A 14683-nucleotide genomic window follows, 5' to 3' on the forward strand; every position below is an offset into this window, starting at 1 on the left:
TAAAACATATCATCATTTGAAAAAAATAACAGCTAACAGCTGACACTAACACAATATGAGAGGTATTGTAAAAATACCACACTGCCTTGTAAACTCCACAGTTTCTTCCATATAAGTAGTGCACAGAGAAATCTTCATGGCTCCCAGAAGACATCCTTGTGCCACAGCCTCTTGATCCATGCTCACATGGGGCAATTGTGACATCAGCAACAGACCAAACAATGTATTAATCTCTTCCACCTTATCTGAATACTTGGGGAGCCCTGAGCTATTTCCCCAAGTTTTAAATTCAAGTGCCATTAACACTGAATGTTCACATTTCTAACACCATCCTTTAGAAAAAGTAGTGACTTGTCTTCATTGAAAATTCCTGCAGATTCAATACCACACAAATTTCCCTGTTGGAAACATCAAAGGTAATAAGAAAGATGTTTCTCTTCCCCATATATATATATATATATATATTGGATCTGACAGATCATTATGAGCTTTTGAAACTAGATCACTTCAGCAACTGAGAAAATTAGAATGCAAAGGGATCTTATAGCACCTTTTAGATGGAGAGGAAGAAGTTAGTAGGACAAGATTTTATAGACATATGTCTACTTTATCAAATGTAATGATGAAATTAGAGTTCTATGCCCTGATTATTTACTATTTTATTCATCTGTGCTAAAAATGTAACAGGTAATGATCATAAATAATTTTTTCAGATAATTAGGGCAGTACCAACATGTTATGTAAAAAACTGAAAAGCAACATGAAAAGCTGGGCTGGAAAATAAACTATGTATATTTTCACAGCAAAACTAATAATTTTGTTGAAACCTATGTATGCTTTATTAAACTATTGTTTTTGGAGAGTTAAGAAGCCTCAGAATAGCATGGAGGTTCCTCCCAGAGTGCTTGGAAGTAAACAATGGTGAAGGTTTTCACCATACCTTCTCCTAGTATAAACAGCTCTTTTCCAAAACAGAGGGGCACTCAGAATCCAAACTTACATGAACTTTTAATTTGCTATGATTGACTCAAACACACATTCTCTGTTACCAAAATATGTTTAATTACAGTGAGAGTGGTTGCATTTATACTGATGAATAACTTATTCAGATAAAAATCTTAATGATAGATTAAAATACAAACTGAATATGAGGACAGATACCTGACTTTTGTAGATGACTTTTCTAGTGTGAAAAAGATGACAACAGGACAAAAACTTCAAGAAAGAAATTAAGTAACAGTTAAACAATCCCCATTTCTTGTGAAACCTCCAATTCTGCTGGGGTTGCATCTACTTTTTCACGTATTTTCAACACAACAATATATTTAGCAAATATTTTTACAATATTTATATTTTGAAAGAAAAAGTGAGGGGGGAATAAACCTTGTAAAGATTTGTTTGTTTGTTTGTTCATTGGGCCCCTCCCCCAGCCTTTCTCCTGGGATGGGATTCAAGGCAGGAAAAAAGAAAGGTATAAAGGAAGTACACCAATCAGGAAACTCTAAAGCATCACACTCAAATGACTTGTTTACAGGAGTGTACAATCATTTGTGCTTCAAGGACCACATCTGGGTATTTGCTAGATGCTGTGCGTGCATGGAAACACATGTCAATGCATGCATACAGACACTTATTCACGTTCAGACTGCAGCTGGAAAAATATCCTGAAAGAAAAAAGATTACGCGGGAGATTGTAGGAACTGTCATCTCTCCTCATCCCCCAGCATTTTCAGAAACCAAAAAAGAACACCCCCACCCCAAAAACCCAGCAGAAAGTCAGGAGAGTGGGTGGGAGCCTACTGATGGGGTCCTAAAGAGATTGGTTGAGAGTTGCAAATTGTACAGTTCTTACTTAGGGCCTGCTTTAGTGAAGCATTAATGCTTCTCTAGCAGATAGCATATCTTACTATTTTCTTTTTCTATCATCATCAGAATGTGTGTGTGTGTATTCATGAAGACTTTAAAAATATTTTACATTTCATTAAGAGTTTTTCTCAGAAAAAGGTTGCCATCAATACAGATCTAGCCATCATATCTGATATGCAACCCTCTGGGTTTAATATAGTAAGCTCTTTGGGTGCTCCTCACAATGTTTGGGTTGATTTTTTAAGCCACACTACTACAGTCTTTCATTTTCAGGGGTGTGGTGTAGACATATGAAGGCACAGAAGAAAACTGAGGAAATGACAGAAGTAACCTTTCTCCGATTTTCCTCCAAGGATCTATGTACAATTATTCCAAGGGAGAAATATGGCAATACAGAAAAAAATACTGTATTTTCCCTTTCCGAATAAGTGAAATGCTTTTTTAAGCCAGATGTTTTACTTATTCAAAATGCTAACAACAATACAGTATGATGATTCAATTTAAGATAGTCTATAGAACCAGAGAGTAATTATTTTGCATGCACACAACATTCAAATCAAAGCTGTATTTCTGCAGCTAGAGGGGGCTGCCATCTTAATAGGAAAAGTATACGGGGGCTGGAGAAAATGTTAGTATTTCCAAGTTCAGTATTTTCAGTTTTAAGTTACCATAATTTTTATATCTGAATACACTGCTGGGGCAAGTGCTTAAGATCATGCTTTTTGAGACCCCTCCCATCCAAATAATACACACTATTTTAGTTACTACAAGATTTGTTCGTTTGGTTTTCATTTTTTCCCACCTTCTTGGGTGGGAAAAACTGAGATACATGTTTAGGAAACAGAGTAAGCAGTATCTGTAGATTTCTGTTTTCTAGAGGACTTTTTCACAATTTTGTTTGTATAAAACTTTTAAATTTGATAAACTAAATGCTAACTAAATTAAGGACAAAGCATTTTATGTTGCTAAAGCGAAAAATAAAATTTAGTTAGGTCAGTACTGCATATAGTTCAATTTCCACAAAATTTCTGCTTCTTCCTATAAATAGGTGAAAACAGAGCTTTCCCCATACATTACTATTATTATTGCTGCTACTACTACTACAACTACTATTACCACAGTGGGCCTGTGGTATCCACTGGACAAAGCATTTTGTTTTTTTCCCCAAGATCTCCTTTGGATACCAAAATCTGTGAATAATAAACGCCCATTATATACAATGATGTGGTAAAATGGTGTCCTTTATATAAAGGCAAACTCAAGCACTGCTTTTTGGATATTTTTTGCGGGGGGGTTTCAAGCCGTTGATGGTTGAATTCATGGATGCTAAATCTGTGTATATGGAGCGTCAACTGTATTAATATTTTATTTATTTGTATCCGATTCTCTAAAAAACTAGGACTCCAAGAGGCTTGCAATTTAAAAGAACAATAAAATTTGCTTCAACATTCCCAGAAATTTTACATCTCTTGTGAGATGTGGTTAAAATCTGCCTGGACTACAGAGGAGCCAAATATACAAATGACTTTCCAATGTGGACTGCTGCATAATTAAAGCAGGCCTAAGATTAAAACAACAGTGTTTGCACTGGCCAGGATTTTGTCTTCCTACAACATGAAGGAGCTATATCAGCAAGTCTAAGCAAGCTCTTCCACATACTGACCAATAATAGTTAGATAACAAATAAATTTCTTACAAGAAAATTAGAAGCCAAAAAGGTGTACTACTTCAAATGTTCTGGAGAGATAGAGAGTCAAGCTATGCACAAAAGATGGCCCCAAAAGTGGAGGAAGGAGGAGAAAATGATTAGGCATTGGTTACCTTGGCCTGGGATAAAAATTTCTTCACATTTCAGAGCAAAACCATGAGAAATGCTTACTGTATATACTCACATATAAGTCGGGAAATTTTAGTGTAGTAATTGACCCAAAAAACTTGAGTCGACTTATCACAGGTCAAGGTAAGTATTGTGCTTTAACTCTTACTTTAAAAAAAGGAACCACCACTGGTGAAAACCAAGAGCGTAATATGTCCTGAAAGCACTGACACCTCCCCCCTTCTCTCATCTATCCTAGCTTTTAGGGTTAACACAAACAGTTATGCCTCCTGGAAATTTGTAAGTTCTTTGGCACTGTTTTCCTTTGCTTCATCCTTCAGATCTTTTGTTACAGGTTTAACCCTAATTTATCCACGAGTCATATCAAAATCCATAATTTTGGTCCCAAAACCTGCCCTCAACTTTTACATTAGGTTGACTTATAGTCAAGTATATACGTTATGTTTCTTTCTTCCTGAGAATAGGTTTGTGGCACCCTGAACGTTCCCTAACAGTGGCAGTTCCTGATGGCAAGAAGGAAATGGACTTGCAATAGTAAGATCTTAGATGGCAGGACGTTTTTCTCTCACCAGGAGATCACAAATTATACGTATTATAAGGTCTCTTCATGTATTATGAGATTGAAAAGAGACAAAACCTCACATTTTCTACAGTGTTTTTACCAATATTTTAAAGAGTAAATACCATATTTGCATCAGGAAGAAACACAGTGGAATCTTGATCCTCATGTGTCCACCTCCCATGACTCTGACTTCATGCAGCTTCTTCTCAACATGAAACAACATCTACCACCATGGCCCAATCAACATGGTGTAGAAACTAAGGACCCATTCTTTTTTGCAAAATATAAAAAGCTACCCTCAGACTGATTGATGTGACTGAAAATACTCAAGCAAAACTAGCCCTGGATAAATGCATCCAACAGTCTAATGAAAAGGCAGTTAGGAAAAAGATAGTGAACCATCCTGTGCATTCTGAAAAACCTCTCAAAATTGTGCAAGATGTGGGGGAGCTGTGACCTAAACAACTCAGTCTGGCTGGGGGGAAAACTGGCTCTCCATGATGTTGTTATTTATTATTATGGCCCATCCCTCCATGGCCACTAAGCTGCTTTTCTGAAAGTCATTTTCCAAATCTATAAGCTGCTTAACAGTGAATGTTAGTGAATGAAAAATATCTCCCAACTGTAGAGTGGGGAATAGAGATATCAGGAAACATGACATACACTTCAGCCATAGAAAATCTAATTCCTTGAAACAGTACAGTCAAAATATTTCACATACTTCTAGACTTAGGCTCAACATCCATTTCATGTTTATTTATTAAGAATAGAGAGGAACACACACACTCCAGCCACCTGCATTCTCCTACAATCCGTTAATTGAGGGTTGAGGGACTCTCTGCAACTGATATTGGGTGTCATAACGTTGCAGGGTGGAAGAGAACAGATAAGTTCTGTTGAATATCTATCTGCTCTATGATGTTTCATGTAACCTTCAGCTTTGTTCATTCCAAATAGATCAGTTCTACACTACATCAACCCTACCCAACCCACAGAATAAAATACAATCTTCTACAATGTTTTTTAAAAAGCAAAGTAAGCTCATAGTATTAAAACTATCCACCGAAAACTTGCCTTATGACTCAGATAACACACTTTCTACTCAGGCAGCCCCATACTTTAGAACAGATATCCTCAGGGTACAAAGAGCTTCTTCAGAACAAAAATTATGGCAAGAATTAAGGATTTATCTACTGGGATTGATTTGCTTACGGAATGGCTTCTGTCAGAATCATGGTCTCTTCCCATCCCCTTGAAATTCACTCCACTAGCTCTGTTCTGGCATGTATCTCCTCATCCTTGGGGATGGGGGAATGCTCTAAAGCAGACTGAGAACTGTAGAAGTTTATTAGAAGAAGAAGAAAATTTCCACTATGTGAATAGACTGTGACTTGCACAATGTTAATATGAACTTAAAGTTGCCTAATTTAGTACCTCCCTCCCCCCACCTTATTTTTTTAAAGTAAAAGGAAGGAAGAATGGAGCCCTGGTGGCGCAGTGGTTAAATGCCTGTACTGCAGCCATTCACTCGAAACCACAAGGTTGCGAGTTCAAGACCAGCAAAAGGGCCCAAGCTCGACTCAGGCTTGCATCCTTCCGAGGTCACTAAAATGAGTACCCAGACTGTTGGGGGCAAATTAGCTTACTTGCTAATTAGCTTACTTGCTGTTCACCGCTATGATCTTTGGAATAGCGGTATATAAATAAAAAAACAACAACAAAACAAGAACCCTGTTTCAGTTTTGGTGTTTTGTGAGAAGAATCTAAGGTCTAAATTGAGTCCTTTTATTCTGGAAACTTTTTTCATTTCTTCTACAAAGAATGGTGCCTATGTGCAGAAGGGAACATCTCAGAAAACATTTGAGAAACTGATACAAAATTATTAAACAGTCAAACATCAATGAATAGAAATGCAACGGTTCTTTGAAATTATGAATCATTTCCCTCTCCCCTCCTGGGCTTTGATTCCACCCCATGTGGAAAAGGTCCTGGTCAGGTGGTACTGAGCGTACTTTCTATAACGTGGGAGCAGGAGACACTCAGCTATGCTCCCTGCATCACTCGCCTGATGCAGAAATCAGTGATTTGGAAGAGATTCCTGTTCATGTGGAGTTTTCCCTGGAAGTCAGGTGAGGCTAGAGAATTCCCTACACCCATGTTCAAGAAAGCAGAATATGTAACACTTAAGAAAGGCTGGTTATCTTCACCCCAGATTCTTTTTCCTTGTCAAATGCTAATCTGATCTTAACTTGCCTCTTTCCCACTGCTAGTTTCATTTCCAAGACACAATGCTATTCCTGCTCTATAACTTATTATACAAATCTTGCTATTCTCTCTTCTTCTTGTTTCCAACTTACAGCAACCCTATCAAGATGTTTTCTTGGCAAGATTTGTTCAGAGGGGTTTCCTTTGCCCTACTCTGAGGCTGAGAAGTGTGATTTGTCCAAAGTCACTCAGTAGGTTTTCATGGCTGAGCAGGGATTTGAACCCTCATCTTCAGAGTCCTAGTTCAACACCCAAACTACTAAACTGTTGAATCCTCTCTACCGAGTCCCTCTTAGAGCCAATTAAAAACATAACTGTGACAGCAGCACGTAAGGCTGCACAGAATATCATTTAGACTGGCAAGTTGTCTTCAGTTGGGCAGAACGGAATGAAATGATTACTGGTAACTTCAGTCCTGACTGCTCTAAGCAATTATTTTCATTGTGAAGAGAGGAAATTAAAAAAGTATCCACATAGAATAATGTTGACAGGGACAAAAAATAGAAGAACTCTAGGAATGGGCAAAGTGCTATCTTTAGGCAAGTGCTTGCCATCTAGGTTCAAGAGAGCACGTGGAGTGACCCATTAAGCAATTCCTGTGTGCCAAAGAAGGGTTAGGCTAGACTTTGGGGGAAAGCGAATGTTGTGCTTTGCATAAATAACCTGCCCCCTCTATCTTCCAATGTGGGTTTGGAAGACACTAATGAATAATAACTATTATTATTATTTCTTTCCCATCTTTCATCAAGGTGGGGTACAGCATGTTAAAATACAAAGCACAATTAAAAACACATAACCTAACCCCACAGTTAAACCACAACACTATAAAATCATTAAAATACCTCATATAAAGTTCATATAAAGGTTAAAAATAGTGATTTAAAATTAACTGGGTAGGCCTGCCAGAAGAGATCTCACTTTAATGCTGTTTTAAAAGCAGTCAGCATTTTAACCTGTCGTATCTCCTCTGGCAGGTCATTCCACAGTCACAGCGCATGAAAAAGCCATCTGGGAAACAGTTGCCAGTCTAGTCCTGGCCAGTTAGCACAGACATTTCCCAGAGAACCTGAGTGTACAGGGCAGATTATATGAGAAAAAGTGGCCCTAAGGTGTGGGCAGAGAGGCTACAATTGGTGGGGACAACTCTTAGCCAGATTCCCCTGCCCAATCTTTGCCAATTGCCTTACTGTAGTGTAATTTCTTGAGAGTTCAGTAACCAGTAAGATAGACTGGGATGAGGATGCAATTTAAAAGCAGAAGTAGCCTAGAAACCTGGTTTCCATACCATTTTTTTTTTAAAGCAGTTCAACACATATCAGCAAACTGTTTATTCAAAACAACATGCACTTGTGAAATTAAACAACTTAAGCTTTGCATAATTAAACAAAAACATTTGTAAGTTTCTATAGACCACCAGATAGCTTCTTCCACAATGCATCCAGAGAGAATTATTTTTTTCATTCATGAGCCTCCATTTTTCTTATGATCTCCATTTTGGTGGCCAAATGTATAGATCAATTTTCTTTAACATGCTGGGGGCAGCCAACAAGGCAAGCTTGTCTGCTTTCCTTCTTTTCTTTCTGTTTTGCTGTTCACACATGCTCAGTAAGGGAGTCTTACTGCTGCTTGCCTTGCTTGTTGTAGGCACACTCAGCAATGGCAGGATGACCTAGAGTAGTACCCCATTCTTTCCAAGCTCAAGATTTATTACATTGTTTACTGCTGACACACTGCTGCAACCCTACACCTATCACCATGTTCCCAATACTGCTAAAAACCTTCCAACTAGACAGAGGATAACAAGGAAAAGGGAGCTGGCCAGTCTTTGTACAAAGAAGCTTGTCAGAGGTTTGATTATTAAGGTACACCTGTAGTTTTGTGCACAAATATTCAGGTATGCTGAAAGCATTATGACAAGCATTATTATTCCCCCCCCCACACACACACACACAAATTAAAAGAGGGAGTGTACTATTAAATTGCCTTGTGTTCAGGCATTTTATAGGAATAAAATACATTTATAAGTAAAACCTTCCTTGAAGGTAACAGTTAAACCACAGATATTTTGATTTTCACCCCTTATCAAATATTCAACTACTTCTGGCCAATGGAGAAGACTTCTGAAATATTTATACTGACATAAACCTAACATGGAATGTGCTCACAAAATAACCATCTGATAAAACATGGCATATCTCAATTGCTTTTAGACAGCAGTAGGTTTCTCACTTCCTGTCTCTGAATACACAGCTTCACTAAATACACAGCTTTGTTGATGCTGTGTTCCTTCAAGTCATTTCTGACTTATGGCGACCCTCAAGTGAATTTACCATGGTTTTGTGGGGTTTTTTGCAAGATTTGTTAAGAGAGTGTTTGCCTTTGCTGTGTGTTCCTCTGAGGCTGAGAGATTATGACTTTCCCAGTCATCCAGTGGGTTTACATGACTTATTCAAACATTGGTCTTCCAGAATCTTAATCAGTGTTGCCAACTTCCGGAGAATTCCCCAGAATCTGGGGAATTTAATTAATTTCTTTCTGGGGATTTTGACTGAATAATAATAATAAATATTGGAAAATTCCAGGGATTTTGGAAAAGCATTCCAGGGAAGATCTTCAAGGCTTGCTGGCAACACTGATCTTAATCCAATACTCAAACCACTGCACCATGGTGCCTATTATATTCAACTAGAGCAATTCTTTGTAATGCTCCACTATAATGCTTATAAGATCTGTGCATCTCTCTCAATGGGATATAGGTCTTCAAGTTCTGTAAACTTGGAAACTAATTAGATAATGCAACTCTGTCACTATATACAGCCTTTGTAAGAATGCCTCTGTGCTGCAGCTATTTTGCAACATAGATTGGTGGCGATGCAAGTACTGTATCTTGATAGATAAAGAAAACTTTAAGATGCCTCTAAGCAGAGATCCATATGTAAATGAACATGAGTTTTAAATTATTCAGAATTTCTAAGGAAAAAAACCTCAAATGCTATGTTACCTTTTGTATGTAAAATAAACCTTTAATTCTCCAGTATTTCAAAGTACTCCTCATGGTGCTCATCATGGGGGAAGGGGGGTTTACATATCACGTGTGATATAAAATATTCATGTCAATTAAAAGTGCAATAAGTTTACAAATTTTAAAACCCACACTAAAAACAATCATATAAAATAAGATTAAGAGCAATTATCTGTTAATATTATAGATTTATGAGTTATGGTCCTTTTCATATTATCAGACAATGTAGTGGCTGACAACTCACATTTTAATTGACTTTAATATACAATTCCTAGAGTTTTCATAGATTTTTTTTTAATTACCTGATAAATGACTTGATAAGTGACTTTCAAATTATACATATACATCTAAGAACTCTAAATCGTTCAAATAATAAAAAGGAATACTCCTTTCTGGAGTCAACCAAACTTTAAAGAGTCTCTTCTGAGAAAAAAATAAGCAAATTCATCAACATTCAATTCCTGTTAAATTAAGATACAGAAATGCAACTTAACAATATATTTCAATTACAGCCTTTTCTTTAGGCATACAATTTTCCCAGAAACAGAACCACACAAGCCTGCTTTTTGTCACTCATATCAGACATTTAAACGGATCAGGCTACACAAAGAACAGTTCATCTCCTTTGCGTAGTCCAGCCCTCACTCACTGCTGCTCAGATTATTGGATTATCAATGGTTACGCACCTGCTTTCTGTGTAGAACAGGGAGGAAACACAAAAACATGGGGAGAATATTGAGACCAACGTACAAAGGCAGTCTGCTCTTTTCCAGGTGGCAGGTTTGGAAGTCAGCTCAGCATCTTCTGGCATTACTTGCTAAGTTCAGCATATTTGCTATTTCTATCCTCCTCTCAATACTCCACTGCACCATTAGCCTGCCTCACTTCCTAACATCCTTTTTTCCTCTCTCCCTCAATGGCAACAATCCTGTTACAGCTATTCAGTCCATTAAGTGCTCAGAGACGCAAGCCCCCTAGATATTAATTCAATTCATTTTCTCGCAGCCACTGACTCAGCCGCGCACAGTGCAGTACTGACGTCTGACCTCGCAGCCTCCTGTAAGCTGAATTCATGCTTACCATTTCCTCATCCCTAAGCAGCCATTGGCTATCATATTTGACAGACAGTGCAATGAACACATAAGACAAGAGGCGTTGGGTATATTGCCAAAAACCATCTGTGAAGCTATTTCTAGTCCTGCCAGCTTGTCATGTTTCAATAAACTAACCAAACATCAGAAAAGGTTTTTCTATCACATGTTTTTCATGTTGATTTCATAGACATTCAAACCAGCACAGTCATCAACTGACTTCATTCAGGACCTCATGGTTTTCCTGGATAGGAATTCAGATTTAAAGATTTTAAGTCCATTATCATCCATTTAAAATACATAAGGAAATATTAGAACTTAGATTTTAAAGCGGCATGTTTAAAACAAGCCAAAACTGTAACTGTTCTGGGCATTACATTTCTTTCACAATTTAAAAATGTTCCTGAGCTATATGCCACTGCAGATCAGGATGTAGGTCACTAATTTAAGGGAACAAGTCATGAAACAACAGAGCAAACACACACACAATTATTTCTAGTCCACCAAGTCGGCTGCAATCCAAGAAAACATATGCACCACACACAAAAATGACATTTCTCTCTAAGGTGATAGATCCCATATGTTTCATTATATGCTATCTAGTCTTTGACCTGCATATATAATACAATATGAAGAACTACAACTATAGGAAACAAACCTAGTGGGGAAGCGGTTTTAAATAAAGGGTTTCAATTTCTTCGGCATAGCTGCATTCTCTAGACCCTACTAATCTTCTTCCACATTACACTCCTTCTTACCCCCAAAACTGTGCAAAAATACACATTTGGAATAACAATTTCAAATATTTGAAGATAAAGAGTAGTATCCAACTAGCTGTTCCCTCCAAAGACTTAACCTTTGGGAGTGGGAGAGGAATGGAAATGACCATTGCACAAGTGCTTGTGCAATGCTAAATATCACCACAAACATTTTGCATAATATTTTTTAAAAAGCAACACATCAGCCGCACTCCTTGTTCTTGTTTTGAAATATACATATGATACTCCAAAACCTAAGGTTCATCAGTAGAACCATATATTAGGGGTGTAGCTGCACAGCAGAATTAAAGCAGTCTGCTATATTCTAGAGCTGTCTGATAGACAAGGCTGAATAATACCAAACTACAGATTCAGGGATCCTGTGGGATGTTAAAGTGGTGCCAAACTGCTTTAATTCTGCAGTGTGGCTACACCCTTAAGGCCGTACTAGTGTAATGCAACTTCACTTACATTTTAAAACTTATTAACAAGGGTCCACTGTACAAGATAATTGTTTACTATTCAGACTTTGGAATGCAATGCATCTTTTCATAGATAGTTATGAGCCTGTATAGACAGGCCAAAATAAAGCTGCTGTGGGTCACTTTGGAGGTATGCTGTTTAAATGATGCCAGAAACTGTGCCAAAGTCACGCTCCAGTTCCTTTTTTGCACCCTTCAATATGATGTAGTGTCAACAATGGTAGTGACATTACTGTGGTTAGAGAGCAGGAGCCTAGAATCAGCCACTCCATTTCATCAACAGTTACCAGTGCAAATGCTTGTTGCCAGAGTTAGCATTAATCGTGTTCCAGTACAACACACATAGGTGCTATTCTTGCTTAGCTTTTGTGCCAGAGTTTGAAACTGGTTTCTATGGTGGTTCAGGTTAGCACATGGTTACGACCGGTGGTTATTGCAGGTAGATGCATTATAATTAATATCAAGCAGTGAAGAAAGAGCAGAATCCACATGGATGAAAGAAGAAGGAACTTTTACTGGAATACACATTCTAGCTTACAAAAATTAACAAATGCTTATATAGAAAATATGTTCCTCAAGTACTCAAATTAGCATGCAATAACCTAAATACTTTGGCAGCTTTTTAAAAAAAATAAAGAAGGACCTATACTTGTTGTCCCTGACAAAGATTTAATCAAAACATGTTAGGAAACTTATTCCATTTTTCTTTCTTGGTATCTGACTGAAATTTGCTCCCTGTCTTATCTTTCTAGATTTTTTCTCCTTTTGTTAAGCAAATACCCATGGAGATACGTGACAGGATATAAAAACACTTGGAAAAATCAAACACCACCCTTTTCTACAAATCCAAAGGCATGCATACAGTAATTTTCACATCAAAGTGCACCAAAACAGTAATTCAGAGGGAAACCTTGAATGTACAAAAATCTAACTTGTGCTACTTTTGCACTTAACATTATATTACAATTTAGCAAATCTGTATGACCAAAATATAATGCCTGTCAACTGAATGTGTTTTCTCAAAGTCTCCAGAAACATATATTTGTATTATTATGCTCAGAGGTTTTTATCTAAGAGCTACTCCTAACCGAGTAAGTGTTCTAGATAGAAATGAAGAAGTTAGATCCAAGCTGTTTACAACCTTTAATTAACATTACTTACTGCTAAAATACCACAGTTACAATACATATGATAAGCAGGACACTATGAATTTTGTTCTGACTTAACACTAAACTCATACTATCAGTAACAGTCTATACTTCTTTTCCCATCTCTGCAATGAATACTGTAACAGTAAGCTAAGAATAGGGGATCATTTTGAAGTACAGTGAACACCTGAAATACCTGATTCAACAGGCATTATATGTAAAGATTCTAGATGTTCAGTACCACATACTCTTCTGCTTTTCTACTTTTCAACTGCCTTCACTTTTATGCACAGTTTGATAGAGAATCACACTTTGGCAATATACAATTCTGTGGATAAACAAATTTGTTAGCTAAAGGGGACAAAAGTTACTCTTATCCATACAGACAAATGGCTAAAGTTGGCAATATAGTGATATAGTGAATATATCAAAAACAAAGCATTCAGTCAGAATGTTTCCGTGCTATTATTTTCACAGAGCACCAACCATTTTCAGGACACAGCCACAGTAAGTTGCTTCCAAAATTCATTTGGATGACATTTTGAGATGCTTTATAGCATATACACCACCTACCTTGAATGCTTACAAAGTTTACGGGGTCTACTATGCAATTTTCGATCACAATTCTCTGGATCACTGGAGTTACTGTCATATGGATGAGGCCGTCCTGCCATTCCACTTCAAAGTTTCCTCACACTACTGCTCTGAAAAGAATACAGCCAGCACTCATAACCTACATTAAGAGAGTAGTGTTGACCTTTTAAAATGCCATGTAGAATTAAACAAAAGCAACATCAGATGAACTCTTTACTGATTTCTTCCCCACAAACACAGCCAAAACTGTCGTTCCAGCTGTGTAACATGCTCCCCCCCCCAATACCCAGACTTTGCGATATAATGACATTTTCATTATGGGAAGTCACTTTTAATTATATGACTTCATTACTGACAACACAGAACACTGAGAGTAGTTTCTCTAGCAACTTTTTATTAGTGCACTGTGTAACTCTTAATTGCACACAAACCAACAGTATAAGAAAAAAATCTAGATTACCACACGATTTACATCAAGAGTGGGAATTATCCAGGATTTCAAAGGTTGACAGATTTCAAGTCCCAGAAGCCCCAGACATCACAGTCAATAATGAAGAATGCTGCAACTTGTTGTGTGCCTTCAAGTCATTTCTAACTTATGGCAACTCTAAGGGGAACCTATCATCTAGTTTTCTTGGCAAGGTTTGTTCAGAGAAGGTTTGCCCTTGCCATCATCTAAGGCTGAGTGTGTGACTTGCCTGAGGCCAACCAGCAGGTTTCTATGGTCAAGCAACTTACAGTTCAAAAACATCTGGAGGGCCATATGATTCCAGCCTCTGATTTACAGAACTCTGTAGTTGTATTAGGTAGTAAAATATCACTTCTCTGTGACACCTGCCTCACAACACAAACTGCTATGAATTATGTCCTCAATGTCAATAAGTCCTCTAATGTGTGAAGGAGTAAATACAGTGCGCTCGCATTATACGTGGACATGCTATACGCAGCTTTCAGCATATGCTGAAAGGCATGTGGAAGTGCGCAGGGCAAAGCGTCCCATTTGGATGAATGGGGTGTGTGCCCATGGCGCAGGTGAATGGGACCTGAGCATGCGCGCG

General features: G+C 37.6%; 1 protein-coding gene across 6 annotated transcripts in view; it reads right to left on the minus strand.

Annotated features, from left to right (window-relative positions):
* Positions 1-14683, minus strand: part of BTBD10 (BTB domain containing 10) — a 43157-nt gene that overhangs the window by 13125 nt on the left and 15349 nt on the right. The window contains exon 2 of one of the 6 annotated variants that reach the window (XM_089521215.1): positions 13605-13735. The exons of 1 other annotated variant lie outside the window; for it this stretch is intronic. In XM_089521215.1, the coding sequence (XP_089377341.1) occupies positions 13605-13705 (101 nt within the window). In that variant the 5' untranslated portion in view covers positions 13706-13735. Of the gene's footprint in view, positions 1-10238; positions 10574-13604; positions 13765-14683 lie in introns of those variants that run through there. 4 more of the 6 variants (XM_089521217.1, XM_089521216.1, XM_089521214.1 and 1 more) reach the window with 4 other exon arrangements.

Source organism: Sceloporus occidentalis, unplaced genomic scaffold, assembly GCF_023333645.1.
Source record: "Sceloporus occidentalis isolate IW3139 unplaced genomic scaffold, rSceOcc1.0.p SCAF_4, whole genome shotgun sequence".
NCBI lineage: Eukaryota > Metazoa > Chordata > Lepidosauria > Squamata > Phrynosomatidae > Sceloporus > Sceloporus occidentalis.